At 37.6% G+C, this 22,586-nt stretch overlaps 1 protein-coding gene across 6 annotated transcripts in view; it reads right to left on the reverse strand.

Moving 5' to 3' along the window:
- Positions 1-22,586, reverse strand: part of PTGER3 (prostaglandin E receptor 3 (subtype EP3)) — a 119,903-nt gene that overhangs the window by 71,192 nt on the left and 26,125 nt on the right. For 5 of the 6 annotated variants that reach the window (XM_005871908.2, XM_005871909.2, XM_014544345.1 and 2 more), the window contains exon 2: positions 20,228-20,407. In XM_005871908.2, coding sequence (XP_005871970.1) covers positions 20,228-20,407 — 180 coding nt within the window. Of the gene's footprint in view, positions 1-20,227; positions 20,408-22,148; positions 22,492-22,586 lie in introns of those variants that run through there. The other variant, XM_014544347.1, reaches the window with a different exon arrangement.

A 22,586-nucleotide genomic window follows, 5' to 3' on the forward strand; every position in this document is an offset into this window, starting at 1 on the left:
GTAATGATGTTTACTTTGAATTTATATTAGTTCACACAAACACTCCATCCATGCTTTTGTTCCGGCCCTCTGGTCCAGTTTAAGAACCCATTGTGGCCCTCGAGTCAAAAAGTTTGCCCACCCCTGGTTAGGCGACCCCTGTGAAAGGGTTGTTCGACCGCCAAAGGGGTCGTAACACACAGGTTGAGAACCGCTGCTCTAAAATATATACTTTATACATAGTAAAAAATGATCATAAGCTGAGTTTGATTAAATTTATATTCTTGGCAGCTTTTCATATTCAATGAGGACAATATGATACTCCAGCTAATGAAGTCATTGGTAATAATGGCCACCAAATATTCTGATATAAGTACTGGAAAATAATTGCTGTTGCTCTTTGTTATGACTTTTTTGTTGTTGCTGATTTTCTGAATAGAGTTTTCAAAAAATGTTGTGAACTGATAAGGGTGAACATAGAGACTTTGAAAGGTTGGCCTTGAAATTAAGTCCTACAACAATTCAGTTTGCGTCACAGGAGGAAGACAAAACCATGTGTGAAGGGGTTTGAAGCAGATCCCTAAGCTCAACAACTAAATTCAGATACACTGACTTCTTTCACCCCATTTCAAATATTGTAGCCATTTTCTGACTAATTTGATGCATAAAATCATAGGATCCTGAGTTGGAAGAAGATGTTTGAGTTGAAGGAGATGTTTGTATTCCTCTTTCTAAAGAAAGCTTCCTAGTGGTTTCCTAGTGTTTGCTTGATTTGTGGTGATTCAAGACTAAATTATTACTTTATAGGGTAGGACTTTTTCCCTTAGACCATATAGATTTGGCTTCTCTTTAGATTAAGTAAAAATCTTTCTGTAGCTTTTCCCTGTAAGTCAGGGAATTTGGAAAAAATCTGTTTCATGTCACACTCCTTAAAACATTTGAGAGAATCTCACCAGGGTTCTTAGATGCAGCCAGGTTTGAGGAGAAATGTACAAAGACAAGTATTTGAAAAGATATTAATTGAAACATTTAAATGGTTAACTTTGAGTGGCAGAGTATAGAGAATTTTTCTTTGGTGTTTGTGTTCTTGCATTGTTTGAATTTTATACATGAATATATATTCTAACTAGAGGCCTGGTGCATGAAATTTGTGTGCAGGTACAGTCCCTAGGCCTGGCCTGCGATCAGGGCCATCTTCCCCAGCTTCCCGGAGCTGTCCCCGCCCCCTGCCACCACCTAACCCTGGTTCCCCACTCACCTTTGGGGGATCGGTGCTTGATGGCTGGGGGAAGGAACCGAGAGGTCAGCTGTTCCCGCCCACTCACCAGCCCTGCCCCCGCTGCGGGTGGCCATCAGGAGATCGGAGCCTGCTGGCCAGAGAAAGGGACCAAGAGGTGGCTAGTATGCCTCATAGTGATTGGTCCAGAGGTCGTTCTGGTTGTTCTGTCGTTAGGGTCAATTTGCATATTACCTGTTATTATATAGAATAGAGGCCTGGTGCACAGGAGAGGGCTGGCTGGCCTGCCCTGAAAGGGGCCCCAGATCAGGATAGGGGGGTCCCCATGGGGGGGGGGCGGCCTGGGCGAGGGGCTGCTGGGGATTTGCAGGCCGGCCACGCCCCCGGCTTTGTCAGGAAGGACGTCCGGAATGATGTCCAGAAGACGTCTGGTCTATCCAGTCTAATTAGCATATTACCCTTTTATTAGTATAGGTTAGAATAAAAAGAAAAAGTGAAGCTATTTACTCTTTGGGAAATGATTTAAGTCCTAAGGTAATGAATGAAAATGGATACTTTACTTTGAAGAATCAGAGAATGTTAAATCCAGAATCTGTGAGTGATAAACCTCTGTCCTCTAGGACCTAGCCCCACATGATAGCGTCTCATTAAAGATGTGTGAATGACTACCTAAATCAAGCAATCATTCATTTAATTGATGATCAAAAGTTATAAAAACCCAACATAGTCATTCTCATTTTTTTCTTAAAGACATAGTCATCACCAGAGAAGTAACAGTTCCACTAAGGCTCAAGTTGTTATTGCTCTCATTCCAAGTAAATTAAAATCACTTTGATCTTAATTTAAATTGATTTAATGCCTCTTTTTTTATTTGTTATCTTTATTGATTTTTTTCTTTATTGATTAAGGTATTACATATGTGTTCTTATCCCCCCATTGCCCCCTCCAATCCCCACTCATGCCTTTACCTCCCTGGTGTCTGTGTCCATTGGTTAGGCTTATATGCATGCATACAAGTCCTTTGATTGATCTCTCCCCCTTACCCCCACCCTCCCCTACCTTCCCTCTGAGGTTTGATGGTCTGATCTATGCTTCTCTGTCTCTGGATCTGTTTTTGTTCATCAGTTTATGTTGTAATGACTCTTTTTATTGTGTTTTTCCCAGATGCATCACAGTCCAAAAATTCCCTGGTAGTTCTATTTTCTAATGAGTTCACAACTAGCAAAATATAAATGACTTTAAGGTACCCAGGAATAAATTGTTGTTCTGCCTGGACACTACTTAATCTTTGCACATGAATTGATGATGATAATGATGGAACTTGGCATATATACCAAGTGGTTGTGTATACATTATCTCTTCTAATATTTACATATATCCTATAAACTAGAAATTATTATTCCCACAGTCCTTTACCCATTAGAAAATTGAGGTGATGGGTGCATGCTATACCAGTCTACATTAGATAGCAGTGAGAAAGCATTAACCACTTTGACAGATCCTATTTGTTGCTTCTCAGCCAAGAACTGCCATCCTGAGATACACTTCTCTGCTCATATGTCTTACTATTTTTTTTCTTCTGGATTCCACTTGAGGAAGTTATTACAGGGACTTTTCAAAATACCTCTTCTGGTTCCTCAAAAATTAAAAGTAGAACTACCATATGATCCAGCAATTCCACTTCTGGGTATATATTTGATGGAAACAAAATCACTATCTCAAAGCAATAGCTGCACTCCCATGTTCATGGTGGCATTATTTACAATAGTCAAGACCTGGAAGCAACCTCAAGTGTCCAATGACAGATGAATGGATAAAGAAAATAAGATGTATATAATTCAGCCATAAAAAAATAAAATAATACTGCCATTTGCAACAACATGAATGAACCTTGGGACTATTATGCTAAGTGAAATAAGTCAGACAGAGAAAGGCAAATTCTGTATAATTTCACTTTTATGTGGAATCTTTAAAAATAAAACTCATAAAGCAGAAAACAAATTGTTGGTTGCTAGAAGAGGTGGGGGGAGGAGGGAAGTAGGTGATGAAGGTGGTGAAAAGGTACAGACTTCCAGTTAAAAAATAAATGAGTTCTGGGGGAGGGGGTAATGTATAGAATGGTGACTATAGTATTTATACAGTCATGCACTGCTTAATGACAGCGATACATTTTGAGAAATGCATCATTAGGCGCTTTTGTCATTGTGAGAACACACACAAAGCTAGATGGCAAAGCGTACTACACACTAGGCTATATGATATAGTGGTAGCCTATTGTTCTTAAGCTACAAACCTGTGCACAGCTAGTCACTTACTATATTGTAGGCAATTATAACAATAGTAAGTACTTAGGTATTTGAACATATCTAAATATATGAAAAGTACAGTAAAAATAAAGAATAAAAGAGATAAAACGGTACACCTGTATAGGGCATTTATAATGACTGGAGCTTGCAGGACTGGAAGTTGCAATGTCTGAGTCAATGAGTGACTGGTGAGTCATGTGACAGTGTAGGACATCACGCCACACTACTGTAGACTTTATAAGCACTTAGGCTATCCTAAATTTATAAAACAGCATGAGATCAAATCAAGCACAAGTGAAAATGATTCAATTAAGAGATATGAGAAGTATGAGGTTGCTGCTAGTGTGACATGGCATACTATTTTATGGCACTTTTTGTTAAGTAGGAAGAGTACACTCTAAAAAATAATTAAAACATACAGTACAGTAAATACATAAACCAGTAACATTGTCATCTATTATCATTACCAAGTATTATGTACTATACATAATTAGTGCTCCACTTCTATATGAATGGCAGTGCAGTAGGTTGGTTTACATGTGAGTTAACACATGTTGCTACAATACAATGGCTACAATATCACGAGGTGATAGAATTAACCCCATTATAATCTTATGGGACCACCATTATATATGTGGTCCATTATTGACCCAAATGTTGTTATGTGTTATATGACTGTATTCGAAAGTTGCCAAGACAATAAATCTTTAAAGTTCTCACCACAAGGAAAAAATAACTATGTGGGGTAATGGATGTTAAGTAGACTTACTGTGGTAATCATTTTTCAGTGTATACGTTTATAAAATAATTGTATTATACAACTTAAACTAATATGTCAATTATCCTATCTAATAAAAGAGAAACATGGTAATTAGCCGTACGGCCGCTACCCTTCCCATTGGCTAATCAGGGAGATATGCGAATTAACTGCCAAACAAGATGGCAGCCGGCAGCCAGGCAGCTGGAAGCTAACAGGAGGCGTGCTTGCTTCAGTGAAGGAGGACTCCAACGTTCCCCGCCTGCCTTTCCGGCCTCTGAGCTGGCAGTTTGAAACATTGTAACAAATATAGAAGCTAAACAAAACCCCAGAAACCAGCTTTCAGCCAGCCGGGATCTCAGAGCTGGAGATGATACAGTGTTTTGATTATAGAATACATTTATAAAATCATTGTACTATACAACTTAAACTAATATGTCAATTATCCTATATAATAAAAGCCTAATATGCTAAGTGTCCAACCATTAGTTCGACCATTCGACCAATTGCTATGACGCACACTGACCACCAGGGAGCAGACACTCCCACCAGTAGGTTAACTTGCTGCTGGTGTCTGGCCAATCGGGACTGGGCGAGACGGGCTGGACACGCCCTGGAGTCCTTCCACAGTCCCTCCCCGTCCGGCCCATCTTGCTCAGTGCACTGGGCCTCTAGTATCTCAAGAAGATGGGAAAATACATACATACATACATACATACATACATACCTACAAAATGCCTCCTCTCTGCTACTGGAATCATGAAAATATACACTTCAGCCAGAAAAAGAACAATTACATTTCTTTATTTTGCTGTTACTTATTAGTTCTACTTCCTATGGTGTTGATTCATATCCCTATTTTCTTATCCTAAGTCTTGAGAATGTTGTGTAAAATTTGTATGCTTGTGAAGACATTCAGCCTCAGTTAGTAACTGAGCCAACTTAAGTCTTCTGAGTTTGATTTTAATATTAATTATATTAATTTATAATAACATAATAATAATTTATTGAGTGCTTTATTATGTGCCAAGCACTAGGTAAGCATTTGCATGCATTATTTCATTGAATGTTGGCAATAAATTTAGATAAAATTATGATCTTCATTTATAGCTAAAGAAACTAAGGCTTAGAAAGATTGTTAGCTTAATTAAGGTCAGCCTACTAATAAATTAACAGAACTAGGATGGACCACTACATTTAGTCTAATTTTAGTTCTCATCCTCTCAAACATGATGATATATGTTTGGGTCTCCCAAAATAATATCAAGGAATGAATACAGAGGACGGAATGTCTTTTCCACATTACCAATATGGCTTATGGATTCCTCAAGCAATTAATATTGCTATTGTAGCTCCCATTACCACTATTAATACAATACCAATAACAATGCCCCTTGCATATTTATTGTACCCACCCTTCTTCTAAGATATTTGCATATTTAATCCTCACAACTATCTTATAAAATAAATGCAAAAAAATCTAATTCTTCATGTAAAAATACAAAAACCTCAGAGAGTTTAAAGAATTACTTTCAAGTTCCACAGCTACTCTCCCAAAGTTGCTCACAGATCTGACTCATATGCCTGAAGGTAAATGGACCATGGCACTTCTCATCCAAAAAAATCCTCCTAATGTACTTGGCATCCTAGTTGCCTCTTGCCTTTCTCCAAGGATGTCCCTCCCTTTTCTCTTTTTCCAAATGGTGGTGTTGGGCAACAGAGCAAGAGCCCGAAGTTTGAGTGGAACATTCTTCTATCATCTGATGAAATGGAGAATGGTGTCTCCCATAAAGAAACTTCCAGCAATGTAATCATTCATAATCATTGTTATTTTAATCTTTTTCTGACCCACTCTCTTATTAAAACTTACTCTCATGAAATAATGTCCATATTATTTTTAACAAAATATTTTTATTGATTTTTAGAGAGAGAGGAAGGGAGAGGGAGAGAGAGATAAAAACATCAACGATGAGAGAGAATCATTGATCCCCTGCCTACTGGGGATCAAGCCCACAACCCGGGCATATGCCCTTGACCGGAAACGAACCTGGAACCTTCCAGTCTGTAAGCCAACACTCTATCCACTGAGCCAAACCAGCCATGACCATATGATTTTCTAAATTATATTATCATTAACAAACCATTATGAAGATCTCCAGGCTCATTTCTAATGCAAAATTACATAAAAGATGGGTAGGAGGACTTTGGCTTTCAAACATTTCCTTAAGCAATGACTCATTTACTTTGGTTTCATTAACTCCAAGTTAGTGAAAAAGAAAATTTAATAAAATTTACATATAATTAGGTGCGCCCATTCTGAATAAATGTTAACTGACCCCTGAAATATCTGAGAATTGTTGACTTTTGTTGCATTTATATTGAAATATTCAAAAGATAATGTGCAAAATGAGACTAAAGATAGACTCCAAGATGCACCAATTTTTAAAGTTATACAGATATGGTGGGTTGTTATTTCAATTTAGCGTTAAGAATAGAATTTGAGTTTTGGAGATGCCGAGATTTTATTCCTCTGAACGAAATGTTCTGTACTGTTCTCAGTCTAACCTGTTCTGTGGAAACCAGAGTAGCCAGGTGAAGAGAAAACTGGTGAATGAATAAAATATCAGATCCACCAAATCAATGTTTCTTGCTAGCAACAAGGGAAGAAAAACTCCAAAACAGGACACAGGAATTTTTCTCTTTCTTAAACACCAAATATGCTTCACTCCGAAACTGCTTTGTATTTTGCATGAAAACACTGGAGCAAATTTCAAAATTAAACAGAGAGAGACAATGAATAAAATGGTTTCACTGCTGACAAAGGGCCTGCTTGTGGGCTCTCTCTCTCTCTCTCTCTCTCTCTCTCCTCTTCTGTCCTGTATTTTACAAAATCTCCCATCGGTTTCTCTGTCATTAGGAAGCAAGAGCCACCCTCTTGCTTTCCAGCTTCTTAGTGAACCTGCTCCCTAGTCACCTTACAAGCAGGAGAAGAAGTATGGAAGGAAAATAAAAAAGGAAGAGAGAGAGAGAGAGAGAGAGAGAGAGAGAGAGAGAGAGAGAGAGAGAGAGATAGTAACCCAAATTGTGACTAAATTCTTAGCTTTCAGAGAAACCCACAGGCCTGGGCAGGAAATGGAAGAGCAGCCCTTCCGTGCAACCCTTTGCGGCGAGATGGCCAATATTCTCTCCACTGCAGAGCGGGCCGGCATCTACCAAGGAAGGGTCTGAACGTTTGCAGAAGTGCACACAACCCCGATTGGAATACGGACTTTCACATCTTTGCTGAGAAACTTGTTGGCCCGATCTAATCAGTACTGTTACAAAAGCTGCCCAAGCTTGTTTCTGGCTGTTGGGAAATGTCCTTCAGCAAAGCCTTTCTCTCACTGGGACGTGGAGCAGCCCTCAGAGATAAATTTGAAGCTGCAAAAGCTGCTCAAGCTTGTTTCTGGCTGTTGGGAAATGTCCTTCAGCCAAAGCCTTTCTCTCATTGGGACGTGGAGCAGCCCTCAGAGATAAATTTGAAGCTTTAGAAAATAATCACAGTAGTAATCTTTTGCTCAGAGGTTACACAATGATTATAATCTAACCTAAAATCAGGGTGAAACCTCAGCTACATTTCTCACTAACTTAGTGGGATTGGCCAAGTGATTTACCCTCCGTGAGCCTGTCTTCTCACCTGCAAAGTGGTGATAGCACCTACATCTACCTTGTGGCATTGGTATGAGAATCTGATAACATATGTAAAGCATGGTGTTCATAAAACGTATTTGCCACTGTTATTATTATCACTATTTATGTGTGTTTATGTTTATTTAAAACCATTCTCTTTCCTTGCCTAGGAGTTTGGTTTGTTCGTGTGTTTTTTTCCCCTATTAAAAAGCCCATTTTAAAGCAGGTGTGGTCATTCAAGACATGGGATCTAGAAACAGGGAATCTACTAAAAGGCAGAGAAATCGAAGAAAATGGTGAACTCTAAAGACAGTAAAAATTATCAGATAGGTTTTGGCAATTGGAAAACTGTTACGATTTAACACCTGAAAGTAATACAATCTGTAGAGCAGAGTGGTGGGTATAGGGTAAGAATGAGGAGTGTGGGTTTCATGATTAGCCTTTAGCATTGTCAGACTTTTTAAAAGTACATAATATTGTGATTAAAAATTAAGCTTATTTAAGAAAATAAATGCACATGTAAGATATAACAGATCACACAAATGGATAATTTCATGTATGAAAATCTATACAATATAATCTGTTTTATGTAATTTCTTGAGCAAAAAAATAAGTAAATAAGACCCATCATCTAACTTAAGTGATAGGATTTTGGTAGTTTCAATGAGAAGCAAGGAAAAGGAAGCAGAAAAATTTAAATGGAAGGCACGGTCTTTGGATCCAAGGATCTTGCAATTTGGTTGAAAGAAGAGAACAATCTCATAACTGAGGGAGAATGGGAACCTAAAAATTATTTTTAGAGAAAAAAAGGAACAGAAAGTTTTTATGTGCCTTGCTATCTAAGCCTCCTAGAGGTTTCCTAGGAGCTGTTTTTCAAGATTCTGAAGAAAAAACTTGTCTGTGTTTCGCTGACAAGAGGAGCTGTATGACACCCCAGAGAGAAAGGAGAATTGTGTTTTTGCAGTTAGAAGAACTCAGATAGACTCACCCCTGATTGAACAGAAGAGGCAACTAGCCCTGAAGGAAGCTATGTAGCTTTCCCTATGTGGAACCAGAACTAATCTTTTAATATCCCTTGCATGTTCTGGTGAATGCCCATTACTAAGTTAGTAAGACTATCTTATAGTTGTTTGAGATGAAAAATATCATAATCAATTTGTAGTGTTGTTCCATTAATGGAATGAGGAAAATAAAATAATGTTAACCATTGACTACTTGTGTAGTCCTTTCAAGTGTTCTTATCTTCATTGTCATAACCCCAACAATCCTGTGCTAATGAGAAAAATTTAAATTCTGTGAGGTTTACTGAATTGTCAAGGGCAAATAGCCAGTGAATAGAAAGTCAGATAATTGGACATAAGTGTTCTGATTCCTTGTTCAATGTTGGAAGTTTTTCTCTTCCATTATGACCCACAAAACTTTAGAGAGCATTCTGGTGAAATGACTTTGTTTTAAAAAATACTTTAAAATATTTAAAATTACATATATAATCTCTCAGGAGTGGGGAAATAGTAATTAGTGAGATTAATTAATTCAGCTGTCAATGAGAATTCTGCTGAAGGGATAGTAGCAGGAGTATTCAAGATGACCACCGTGGGAGAAAATCTGGGATGATGATGGGAGCCATGCTGGTCTAATTAAGGCTACACAACATTTAAAGCAGAGTTTGGCAATCAATCAATATTATTTTTCCAAATATTTTCAAGTAAAATAATTGTGTCACTGCAATTCTTAAGATAAAGGTGCTAGGCAAAAAAAAAAAAAAATGTCAAGCAATTTTTAAAATAAATAACAAAGTGCAATTGCTTTTCCTCTTAAAAAAATTGGCTTTTTGTGGATCTTTTAAGGCGAAGACTCCAAACTACTGCTTCATGAAAAGCAAGTTACAATTTCATTCACACTTGTTCAACTGTCCAATTTATGTACACTCATTCAGAATGCAGGATGCGTTAGTATCAAAGAGTTGTTTCCAATAGACAAACACTCCAGTGCTTTAAGACTTCATTTCCATCTTCCGCAATAAGGCAAGAAAAATGCAAAGACAAATGTCATAATTGCTCCACACTTTTCCCTCTAGAGAAATAAAAGCTGTAAACATCAATACAGCGCTCTACTGATAAGTGTTGACTTAAAGCATCATTAATTTTACATTTGTAAGCTCTGTAAATGTATGCCTTGCATTCTCACTGAAGGGATCAATCAATAGGGTCATTCTTGCTGCTTTCGATCTAAATAGCAATGCAAAGATGTAGTGCCTGCATAAGTGTAAATATATACTAGTATGTATCTTCATAGACATAGATAACAACTTAAATTTACGTAACAAAAAGTAATAGAAAATAACAGTTACATCCTAACCATTTAGCTGGTTTGCGTATAGTCCATTGCATTTTTCAGAGGGGGTGATTTTTTTATTGACTTTTTGAAAAGCTTCATTTTAAATCTCTCTTGCTGGGTCAGCATAAGGCAAAACTGAAACAAATTCTTTGTTGTAAGGCACATGCATCATTGGATAACTTGTATTTTATTTTTTAATGGGCCTTTCACTTTGGACCTGTTTTTGTGAATAGCCTGTTTTGCTCCTCTTCTAGTTGAGATTGTGTTGTTTCCTTCTTCCATGGATGGTAATTTTAAAAAATGACTGTTGCTCTTTTTTAATAATTACACCCCTGATTATGTTGATTCATTATTGTAGCATATAGTGAGATGTCAAGGAATGTTGGCATTCACACGGAAGCAATTATGTTGACTTAGCTCCAGTTTTAGATTTTGGCTTTCTAACCAAACATGGAAACTTGTGAGGTTCCTTGAATCATAACAACTCTCTCACAGTGAGAATTCTTAACCTGTGTCCATAAACTTGCAAGACTTCCACCGACAGACTTCAGGAGGGCTGTGCAACCCCTGACACTGTATGAAAATTCTTAGAGGAGTCTCTGATCTCAAAGTGATTAAGAACCAGTGTTCTACTGGGTATAAATGACCTCAGTTGGTGGTAGTGGTTTCAGAATTATTTTCTTTTGGTGTTGTTTTCAAAATCAGATTCAAGGAACATTATGTATTATATTCAAAGTCTTCTTTAAAAACAATTGTGTAAGAAATTAGGCATAAACACTGATTATCCAGAGATGTTTCTTACTTGCCTCAGAAATAGGCCAGTGAATACTCTCACTCTAATTTCATTTTATTTTTTGGTCAGATTTGGGGTTTAAGTCTTTCAAGTTCCCATCCCATACAATTATAGAGATCATGACTTGAATTCTGTCATCAAAATGTATGATAGTAGCCCTATACTTGAGGTACCACAGGCTGGTGAGAACTGAGAAAGGCCCAGGCTAATAAGGACATTTGCCTAAAATTTGACTGCTCTTTGCTAAAAACCCTTCCAATTAAATAAAGCTGCTTACAGCTCTGTTACACAGACAACATATGCAAAAATCCCATTAAAGACAGAGTTTGGTTAAGTTAGTTCTCTCCTACTAAGGCACCTGTCTGGAAATGTGAACTTAAGAAGAATTATAACAGATTTTCAAAGGTCCTGGGATAAATAGACTCCCTCTCTTTAGCTTTCCTTTTGAGAGATATGTAAGCCTAACATATAAGCCTTGGGCCTCCTATCAAGAACAAAACAGGGATTGGATGGTTCAATAGAAAGACGATCCTTTCTGGGAAATTGTACCTCTTCGTTTGTTAATAGGTTTATGTGATTACAGAAGTGGATCAGGGCCTGGGGTGACCCCCGCATTGTTGTAGTGGGAGTGCCACATTTTTGTGCAGTCAGACACAAAATGGCCTGCTAGTGCCTGCTGCCTTGGGAGATGTCAGAACGGTGCCAGTCAGAACTCAGATCTCATGGGTGGCCTTGTCCTGGCGCATGGCACCCTCTTGGTGGCCACAGCCCTTCCCCTAAAGCAGAGGTTTATTCCTGGGAGCAATTAGGTCCCCCGTGGTACATCTGACAATGTTTGGCAACATTTTTGATGGTCATAACTAGGGAGGTGTTACTAGCATCTGGAGGGTAGATGCCAGAGATGCTGCTAAACAGCCTACATTGCATGGGGTTGTCCCCCAAAACAAAGAATGATCTGGCCCCATGTGTACGAATGCTGGGGTTGAGAAACCCGACTGTGAGGCCTGCCACTGCTGCCCACTCTGGGAGGTTATAGACCCACACTTTTCACAACAGGCACTAGAAGGTAGTCCATTTGAATGTCTTGGAAAGTGTAATGCTTTCGGCAGAGTAAAATGGAAAAGTACCCTAAAATGCTGTCCTGGTGAACACCTACTCCTTTCTCCAAAAGGCAGATTAAATGTCACTTCCTACAGGAAACCATTTCCTATTTTAGCATCACCTCCCCCCTAGGCTCACATAGTACCATATGCTTAATCACAGCTCTGATCAAATTATTTTTTCTTCCCCTACTAGATTATAAATCTTTTGAAAACTTTTTTTTTTAAATCCTTATGTCTTAGCACCAACAGAATGTGTGGCACATATAGGTACACAGCCAACATATGTTTAGGAAAGAACAGCCTGGCTTGGAGGACGGGCTTGAATTCTGAGTACCCACCCTCCTAACTGGATTTGCTCAAGACTGTTTTAAGTGAGCACAGTGGCCCCCAAGAATATCTAAGGATATCTGACCCCATGCCCTCCAAGGACATGAAATTGGACAGTGTTTCATTTCATGGTATGTGTGTTTTTAAAGGTACCATTTTCTTTTTAAAATGTATTTATTTTTATTAATTTCAGAGAAGGGAGCGGGAGGAATAAAAACATCAATGATGAGAGAGAATCATTGATTGGCTGACCCCTACTGGGGATCGAGCCTGCAACCCAGGCATGTGCCCTTGATTAGAATCGAATCCAGGACCCTTCAGTCTGCAAGCCGACGCTCTATCCACTGAGCCAAACTGGCTAGGACCATGGCTTGTTTTTTCACGAGCATTGTGGTGGCACATGTTGGCCTACTGAAAGATAGCTATATGATGTTTACCTGAAATGCTAAAGAACACAGACTGTAGAGACTGTAATACCTGTTTGGGGTCAGAAGACAGAGCTTGCTCTAAATTCCTTTTCTTAGGGTGATAGAGAGCCAGTGCAATGTGCTACTTTTAATAAGCCTGGCGTTGTAGTCTACATTATACAGAACTCCCTTCACTGAAGAAGGAAGAGGAGGGTGACCTCAATGAGCACATGAACTAGGGTAGTGAGGCAGCCCAACATTTGTCTCCACTAGTAATAAGCTCACACCAGTGTCCAGGTATAAGACTGGTAAAGGGTCTCACTGCACCCAAGGATGAATCTGATGTTGGCTGCCAGTAGATTACACTAGAATCCATAAGAAAGTGAAAGAACTACATTTAGAATAATTTATAAATGTGCTTTTATATGAACAACAAAAATTCTGGTATTATAACATGAGTAAGCATCATGTTGAAAATGGGAAAAAAAAGCACCTGTCAGATTAATAGCACATAAGTGATCATTTGTATTGTTGGTGATTAAAGAACATAAAACAAAATTATTTCATTGTTCCAGATAGCATGACACTGTTGCATCACCTTGGGCTGTTATGTTGACAAAGCATGTCAAATAGGATTTCGGTAAAATAGTTAATGCAATTATAATATTCCTGACATGAGTTGACATCAGGAAAAAAAGACAGGAACATTTCAGAACATTCAACTTTATTTTTCCATTGACAAACACCACATAAATAACATACATTAATTAAATACACAAACTAGCTATGACTCGAATGCCATCAAAATTCTGATGTACTTTTCATAGTCTCTTTTCATTCTTTGTCTCCACAATATTGAAGACCAGCCTTTAAAATGTGCTGGAAGATATATTTAAATGCACGTAAGATAACTCCCCAAAAAACTTTACAGAGAGGTGACAGAAGTATACTTTCTCACTTAACCAAGTGTATAGGGATGGTTCACTGAGTAGGAGAGGTGGGAAAACTATGCTTTCATCTCCAAAATGCTGAAAAGCCTTTAAAGGTTGATTAAAAACCTTTACATTATCGATTAAAGTGCCAATGATTTCGGTTCCTACTTAGATACACTATGTAAATAGTACTTATTTTTCTTTGTTGTTACCAGATTAAGATAATCAGTGCCTATTTTCAGTTTGCTTGCTTAAAGAAATGTTCAATTTTCTGCTATTTGTATAAACACATTTAGACATTTAAATAAAGAGGGAGAAGGTAAAATATCTAATACATACATATAAATTTATGTATAGAAAGAAGAGCGTTTAGCAGTCAGTGATGTGACTTGAGTGAACTTAACACCTGCTCTTATGAAAAAGAACACCATGGGCCACACCTTGCTTTGTCCTACTGAGTTCCAGTGTAGAGATCAATGTGGTCCCTTCCTCTCTGTGGAATGGGCCTAAAAGGATGGAGATTTCTAACAGGGTTGGAAATATACAGGTTTTCCTCCATATCTTTTTCTGTGTCCTCTACCCCACCCTCCATGCCTGCTCCACATAAATAGTATCCTTTCAAAGGTTGAAATAACAATGAAGTAAGTGTATCAGTAAGTCATATGCATTTTCTCTGCTTCACATTACTGAAAACTATATAAAGAAACTCATTAACTCATTTCAAATAGCGATTAAAGTTTGGTGATTGGCTAGCTTTTGGCTAGATACCTGATTCACTTTCCTTACAAGGCCACAATATTCTAATTCTAAAACAATTGACAAAAGAATTTAAGAGCTGCGCTTTTGAAAATAACTTCAGAGGTGGAATCATCTTTAAAATGCTGAAAAGCCCGACAAGGTTGATTTGTTCCTGATGGTGATCTCTTTCCTTCCTATCTTTATTCCAATAATAAAATTGTGTCATCATAGCAGACACTAAAGACAATACTCAGATCTATCTCATATATTAGGATGTTAGCATATTAGAACTATGAAGCCATTCGCTTTCCTCTTAAAACCAATCCCTGCTTTCACCAATAGTAAATATTTCTGTTACTTTCTATTAAAAAAATGAATAAGCTGAAAGCAAGGGGCCTAGGGGGAACAAGCTTGTTTCTAGTGAAAAAAAAATATGTAAAGCAGGAGATATTTGGAATGCTTATGATATGATACTGATGTAAAGCTTCTGAAAATAAAATAATTTTAATTCTCAGTAAAGAAAATGTAATATATAAATTAATGTAGTATATATCCAATCAAATTGTATTTCTCAAGAATCAAAATGTACTCAGCTGATAGTAATATAATGGTTTACAACTCAACTCGCATAAATTATAAGCCTTGAAATACAATCCTTTTAGGAAGTATAAAACAGAGAATATATAAAATGAGAACTTTCTGCTCTTTCCTTCCTTAAAAGAATAGAGAACAGGAGCGAGTGAGAATGGAGTTGTTAAGTAGCATGTTTTGAAGATCTCTTTGCATCTGACTTAAAAACTAATTGTTGATCTCTTTTTGGAAAAAAAAAAATGACTTTATTCTAGAGTTGTTAAAGCCTTCATTGATACGTACAGTCTCAGTTTTCCCTTTGCCACTTTGAGGACAGTCACCTGTACTACTCCTTTTTTACTCTGCATTTTTATGCAAGGTGGACTCCATCAAAAAATGTATCCAGGGAACACAGTACAAGATTGTACTTGATAACCATAGATACAAAGTCATAATAAAATGAACACCTTTTCGGTTGTAGTAATTCAGGTGAATATGAATTTTGCATGAGATCAGTATCTATGTAAACAGGGGTGGGGAACATCCGGCCCTCTGGCTGCACAGGCCCGAGAAATCATTTGGTTTGGCCCTACCTAGGCAACGGCAGGCAGGACTCGAAATTCAATAAATGTAGGAGCTTTTTTCATAGCAACATAAACTTATATTAAGCAAATGATGTTCTAAATATCCAAATGGCCGTTGGCAGGAAAAAAGGTTCCCCACACCTGATAAATTATACTAATATAATGGGATTCTATGAAAAAATGTTCCCTAAGTCTCTGTTTCATGCTTCATGTGTAATCACCACCTATTAGTTGTCTTAGAATACTGAGTTTCAGCTTCTTAACAAATGTGTATATGAGCTTTAGATTGGTTTTAAATTTTGTACATTGGTTCTATAACAATCTACGTGATGACACATCACAGATATATGTCACCTCTTATGAGCATTTTATCGCAACTCAGAAAACAGTCCTATGTACTTAGCCACAGTATTGAAGTCTTCATTTTAAAAACAATGTAATCTCATTCATTAAACAATTCTGTACATTTATTTAGACATCAGTTTTAGAAATTTTGAGACATATACAAGCACAAAACCAGCAATAAACAAGCTTCTGTGAAGATTTGGCATGATTGATGGTCTAAACTTTTCATAGAAATTTTAATTATTCCATATAGTTTTAGAAATAAATACTCTGCAGTCTCTCTGTGTCACTCATCTTCCAGTGTTCTGTATATTTCAAGAGCAGCTTTTGGGGTTAAAGTGTGAAAATAAGTAGTAAATATGTGTGCCTAAAATTGTAAAGCACAAAATTTTCCTATTTTCTGTCTCTGACTTGATCCAAATACAAAATAATTATTAAATGATTGTTGTGCAAAAGATTGAAAACCAACCACTAATTTGGGGTCAAAACCAATGAAAATATTAAAAGTATTAAATAAATAAAAAGCCTAATTTGCCGGGTTGCATGGCTCAGTTGGTTAGAGCATAATCCCATATACCAGAAAGGGCAGGGCACATACCAGATTGCAGGTTTGAACCCAGGTCCCTCCCTCCCTCACTCCCTCCCTCCCTCCCTCCCTTCCTCCCTTGCCTCCTTCCCTTCAGCATGGTCACGGGGTCTTTTATAGTTCAGTTTTACAAGAGCTTCTGCAATGCTTTTTTCTGTAACATGGTCCCAAGATCTTTCATATAATCAGAAAGTGTTAAGTAGAAATATATGTGCACTTTTTAAATAGTCATTTACATCTGGCATGATTAAGCAATTATGTTTACTTGAAATATCTTGGATCTAGCAATAGGTAAATCTGGTAAGTTTTGAGGTAACACTTTTTTTTCAACTTAAAATATTTTTAAGAAATCCACCAAACCTATGTACTTTGATAAGCAAACTGTTCTTATTGTATAGTATGTCATCATTTTCTTCTATAATTTCATGGTTTAGAAAATCAGAACTCATTTGTAAAATCTATGAAGGCTGCCAAAACCGGTTTGGCTCAGTGGATAGAGCGTCGGCCTGCGGACTGAAAGGTCCCAGGTTCGATTCCGATCAAGGGCATGTACCTGGGTTGCGGGCACATACCCAGTGGGAGATGTGCAGGAGGCAGCTGATCGATGTTTCTAACTCTCTATTTCTCTCCCTTCCTCTCTTTAAAAAATCAATAAAATATATTTAAAAAAAAATCTATGAAGGCTGATTTCACCTATACTTCCACATTCTACTCACTCATTTCTTTCCATGTAGTTTCCTAGATATTTGTTTATTTATGTATTTATTTTTACCAATATTGTGAAGTTTAGAAATTGTGCATGTATTCATGTATGTATTTTTCCCCTGCTCAGATATATGCATAAACTAAGTACATATATGAGAGTGAATTTTAAGGCCAATGAACTTAAACTCAGAAACAGACATCCTCTTGTGCAGTGCCTATAGATGTCCACTTCCTAACCACATCCAGGGCCTCTGCTCAAATTCTCTTAAAACCTAACCGCAACTCACGCCCAACGGCTAAAATTATTTGTGACTTTAATGTCGTGTCTGGTTTTCCTGGGCTAACAAATGGCTGCCAAGGTAACAAAACTTATATGCCATTGACATGATTTCTTCCTTTTCCACTTGCCATTTGTCCACTTCTACCAGGAATTTATTTTGTGGGAATAAGTTTCATGCTCTGTTATCTTTATGTATTTCTACGGTTGGGTAAGAAGGGATTTTTTTCTTTGACAGTAATCTCCATTACCATTTGGATTTATCAGTCCCTTAAATTATTAATACAAATAAAGCACTTTGCTGTGCAGCAATATGACACTACACATTGAAGATAAATTCATATTTCTGTAATTAAATAAGCAGGGATCATCCACTTTATCAGCTTGATGAACTGTAGTGGCATAAAGCACTTCAACCGTATGGCGGTGCCTCGCTGATGGCACTCGGGTTTGGCAGGCATTTATTCATTCATCCACTGAATAAATATTGAACACTTTCTATATTCCAAGTGCTGTACTAGGTGTTGGGAAAAATCCACAGTGCACGTGCATCGATCTGATTGTAACCTAGGGTTAGAGGGCCACTCAAGAGACAAAGCCTTTTTATTACAAGGCCATCCCAAGTGCACTTCCTTTTTCTAAAGTAGGTAGTTTTGTCTTATCCCCCATGAGGTGACCTGTGAGATAATCTGATTTATGGCATAGAGAGATTTGACCATGGGTTTTAGGATAGGTTACTTAACACCATTTTCCCAAAAACCTAGACTCTTGGAACTATCACGAATTAACATAAGCACCCCCAGCAGATCTTGTCTTTTCGCTCAGTATGGCATGGGCATTTAAACTGATGATTCCTCATTGAACTGGGCTGGTGAACAGAGTAATCTAATAGAAACACAGTACCTGTTAAAGTTAATTCTTCTCCAATTGCCTACTAAACTCAAAGGAAAATGTAGTTACTATGAAGAAATATAAATAAATCGTAAGGTGTTTGTTTTTTAACCATGAAAGCAATAATGTAACCTGAAAAATTAAAATCTTCACAAGAAAATGTTAATTTGTTTACAAAATGAATGCTCCCAAAAATACAAAGCACATTTTGTGTAGGCCTAACTTAAAAAAAACTGTTGTGTTTGTTGGGAAATTTTTTTAAAGTGCAATTCTCAAAACTTAATGTAGTAATCTACTTATGCCGAAAAGATATAAAGCTTAGCTATTAAGGTTAGTATAGATGTAGACGGTAAGAAAAACATTTCATAATAAATATTTAGATATGCTACTCTGAGGAGAGGGCAGAGAAATTGCTGTGAGGGAGTCAATATTATTGTTTTCTTGTCCAATAAATAGGTCAAACTATGGAAACTCTTTATGGAATCCTCAACATTTTATTGGTTTTAGAATCTGAGTTAGTGTTTAAATATCCAAAAGACTGGAGAATACTTTTAGTGAAACTAATCAGAGAACATATTGAACCAGAGTACCTATATTTAGCGAATTTGTAGGAATTTGTTAATTATTGTAGGAATTAACAATGTATGCAAAAAAAGGAACATTTAGCAATATGAATAGTCACAAGTCCTCCCATATTTAAAATAAGTAAAATTGGCTCTTATTCAGATAATAAGTAAACCTAATTCCAACCCAACCAAAACTTAAACTTTGTAATGTTAGCAGCTAATTTACATATTAAACAATACCTAAATAAAACCAGTACCAATGAATATTGTGATACATTTTTTTCGTTAATCCTCACTCAAGGATATATTTTTTTCCCATTGATTTTTAGACAGAGTGAGAGAGAGGGAAGGGGAGAGAGAGAGAGAGAGAGAGAGAGAGAGAGAGAGAGAAACATCAATGTGTGAGAGACCCATGGTTGGGTTGTCTCCTGCCTTGGGGTGGGGATCCTGCAACTCAGGTAGTACCCTTGACGAGAATCAAACCCTCGACCCCTTGGTCCAAGGGTGGATGCTCCAACCACTGAGCAAAAACAGCCAGGGCTTATGGACACATTTTAAAATCTTAATTCAACTTTTTTTTTTTAAGTAAGGGGGCAAAAGAGTGACACAGAAAAAGAGAGAGAGTAAAAGAGAACACAGAAGATCAAGGACTTTGAACAAAAACAAATGGTTGCCTTATCTTTGATGATCTACGCATTAAATCCCCCATGTGCTCAGTATATGGGAATATTAACTTTCCCCACCCCACCCCCACCACAGACTAAGATGACTTATAAAGAATCACATATTCAGCTACAAATGGCAGAGGCCCCAAAACATTAGATTGTTATTAATATATTTCCCTTGTTTGTGTTTCAATACTCCTGGCACACAGGGGATTATCTATGCTGAGACCATTTGTCCTTATATCAAAAATTCTACTTCAATGCATAAACAGTGGCATGCCAGAGATGCCTAAATTCACAGTAAGTTTTAAGGCTATTTGTTGCCGAAAGCTGTGAACATGCATGTTGACTAAGTGTTCTCATTCATGCTCCTGTCTGTATTACTTCATTGGATAATGAGATAGGTTGCCCTTTCTGTCCATCATTAGAGCAGCTGGAGACAGCATTTGCTACCTGGCAAAACTTCCGAAGAAGGATCTTTCTTAGCAGCAGATAGACCCAGGGATCCAAGATCTGGTTCAGTGAAGCCAGGCGCACAGCTATTAAGAAGAAGTTGCATTCCTTCTGCTTTTCTGGGTGCGTCTTGCAGTGTTCAACTGATGTCTGATTGAAGATCATTTTCAACATCATTATCTAAGAAAGAGGGACAAATAATTGTTTCAAAGATTAATAAGGTCATCTGCATTTCCTTTAAATAGCACTTTGCACATAGTCAGTTTACAGTACATTGGTGGTTGCAGTGAAATGAATTCAAGCAGCATTTGTGCTAACAGAACACAGCCCTGAATCATACAAGATATTCCTGTGGATGTTCCCACATTTTTGGCTATTTGACAGGATGCAGCTTTTTTTTTTTTTTAAATATTTTTTTTTATTGATTTTTTTACAGAGAGGAAGGGAGAGAGATAGAGAGTTAGAAACATCGATGAGAGAGAAACATCGATCAGCTGCCTCCTGCACACCCCCCACTGGGGATGTGCCCGCAACCCAGGTACATGCCCTTAACCAGAATCGAACCCGGGACCTTTCAGTCCGCAGGCCAACGCTCTATCCACTGAGCCAAACCGGTTTCGGCAGGATGCAGCTTTTTAAAAAGTGTATGTTCTCAGGCTCTTGATCCTTGGGATTTGAGAAGATTCAAAAGAACACATCTCAAAATTAGCTAAAGTTATCTGTCTTGTTGCAGAAAACACAGCATGCTGATACCCAGATGAGAGCCAACACTTCTACATAATCAAAATATATTTAATCTTAAACTCCAGTAGTTATAACTAAAAAAATCACTGAAGAAAAATAATAATAATAATAATAATAATATTTTCTGAATCCTAACAAAGTTTGACAAAAATGAAGAAATGTGACTTTTCCAAATGTCAGTGAAAATGTGGAACAGCAAGGACTCTTTTACACGTTACTAGTGAGAGTGTGAGCTGGAGCCACCACCTTGGAAACCAACGGGGCACTATTTCATCTGCGGCCTCCCAGCTGTCCTGCTCCTGGGAATATACTGGGCAAGAGCAACCCAAACACAGGTTCACGCTCACAAGCAAAGGAAGGAGCTGACATTACAACTGGTTTCTAAATTCATCTTTCTAGGTGCCCGGCTATTTAAAGTGCTTGCAATGTGCCCAGAACAAATTGAGATGTTGGAATATGTAATGATTATATACTAAAATGATAATATTTTTATATATTGTGTTAAATAGTATATAGTATTAAAATTAAGTTCACGTTTTTTGTTTTTTTACTTTTTCTATTATGTTCTATTATAATCTATAGCTACTAGAAAATTTAAAATGATATACGGGGCCTATATGTGTTGCTCACAGCACATTTCTATTGAAACCACTGGCCTCTGGAGGCCCACACTTCCTGGGATGGTCTGTCCTCAGGTCGCACGTCCCAAATTGAAGTCAACATCCCTGAGCATCTGAAACACCCGAACCGCAAACCCTCATTCTTACACAGTCGCCCTGGCTCCACATGTCAGCGACATCTTTGAACCCTCCTTTGCTTCACCCTCTCCACTGCCTTTTTTCGCTCTTATTCCAATCTCATCCTAGTTCAGCTCCTCCACGCATGTGAATTTAGTAATAACAGACACCCAGATGGTGGGTTAGCACATCACAGATGCAGCAGCCTAAATCCCAGCTCTGATCAACCAGCTATAAAAACTTCAACTTGGTCTTATTGGACTAGGTTGAATCACAGGTAATTCTTAAATCAATTATTGGCAAAGGAGGTAGAAAAAGCCAGGTTTGGCTTATCAGACAAATTTATTCCCTGGGGCTTAACCTGTGGTCTTTGACCAAATTAGCACTTAATACCTAAACAAAATTATGGTCCTATAAATAAGAAAAGGGGAATGGGTAGTCAACCAGTAATTAGACAACATATCTTCTGAGTCCATAATTTCTTTCAAATGATTTTTTCCAAGGGATTTATTCAATAAAAGCAATAAAACAGCTGCACAAATAATTGACTGTTCAGTGAAGCATTATCTACACCATAAGAAACTGTGAACACATGAATCTCTAACATCAGGCGTGCAGCTTGATAAAAGACAAATATTTCCTTCCTTCCGTATGGGTCTCAAAGCTCCCTTGACCAGTTCGTTATGAGGCTGATCAGAAGGCGCAACCGTGCAGCATATCCATGCACTGGCTAAAGGGAGGCTCTGGCTGTCCAAGTGTCCTGTTCTTTGTTTGTCCTTCTCCCTTGCTTAAGGAGTAGAATAGCATGTTTAGTTCATATAATAGTTCATATAAGACTTAAGTGAAGAGAACAGATTATAAGGTAGTATTATGTACAT

This window comes from Myotis brandtii, unplaced genomic scaffold (assembly GCF_000412655.1).
Source record: "Myotis brandtii unplaced genomic scaffold, ASM41265v1 scaffold36, whole genome shotgun sequence".
NCBI lineage: Eukaryota > Metazoa > Chordata > Mammalia > Chiroptera > Vespertilionidae > Myotis > Myotis brandtii.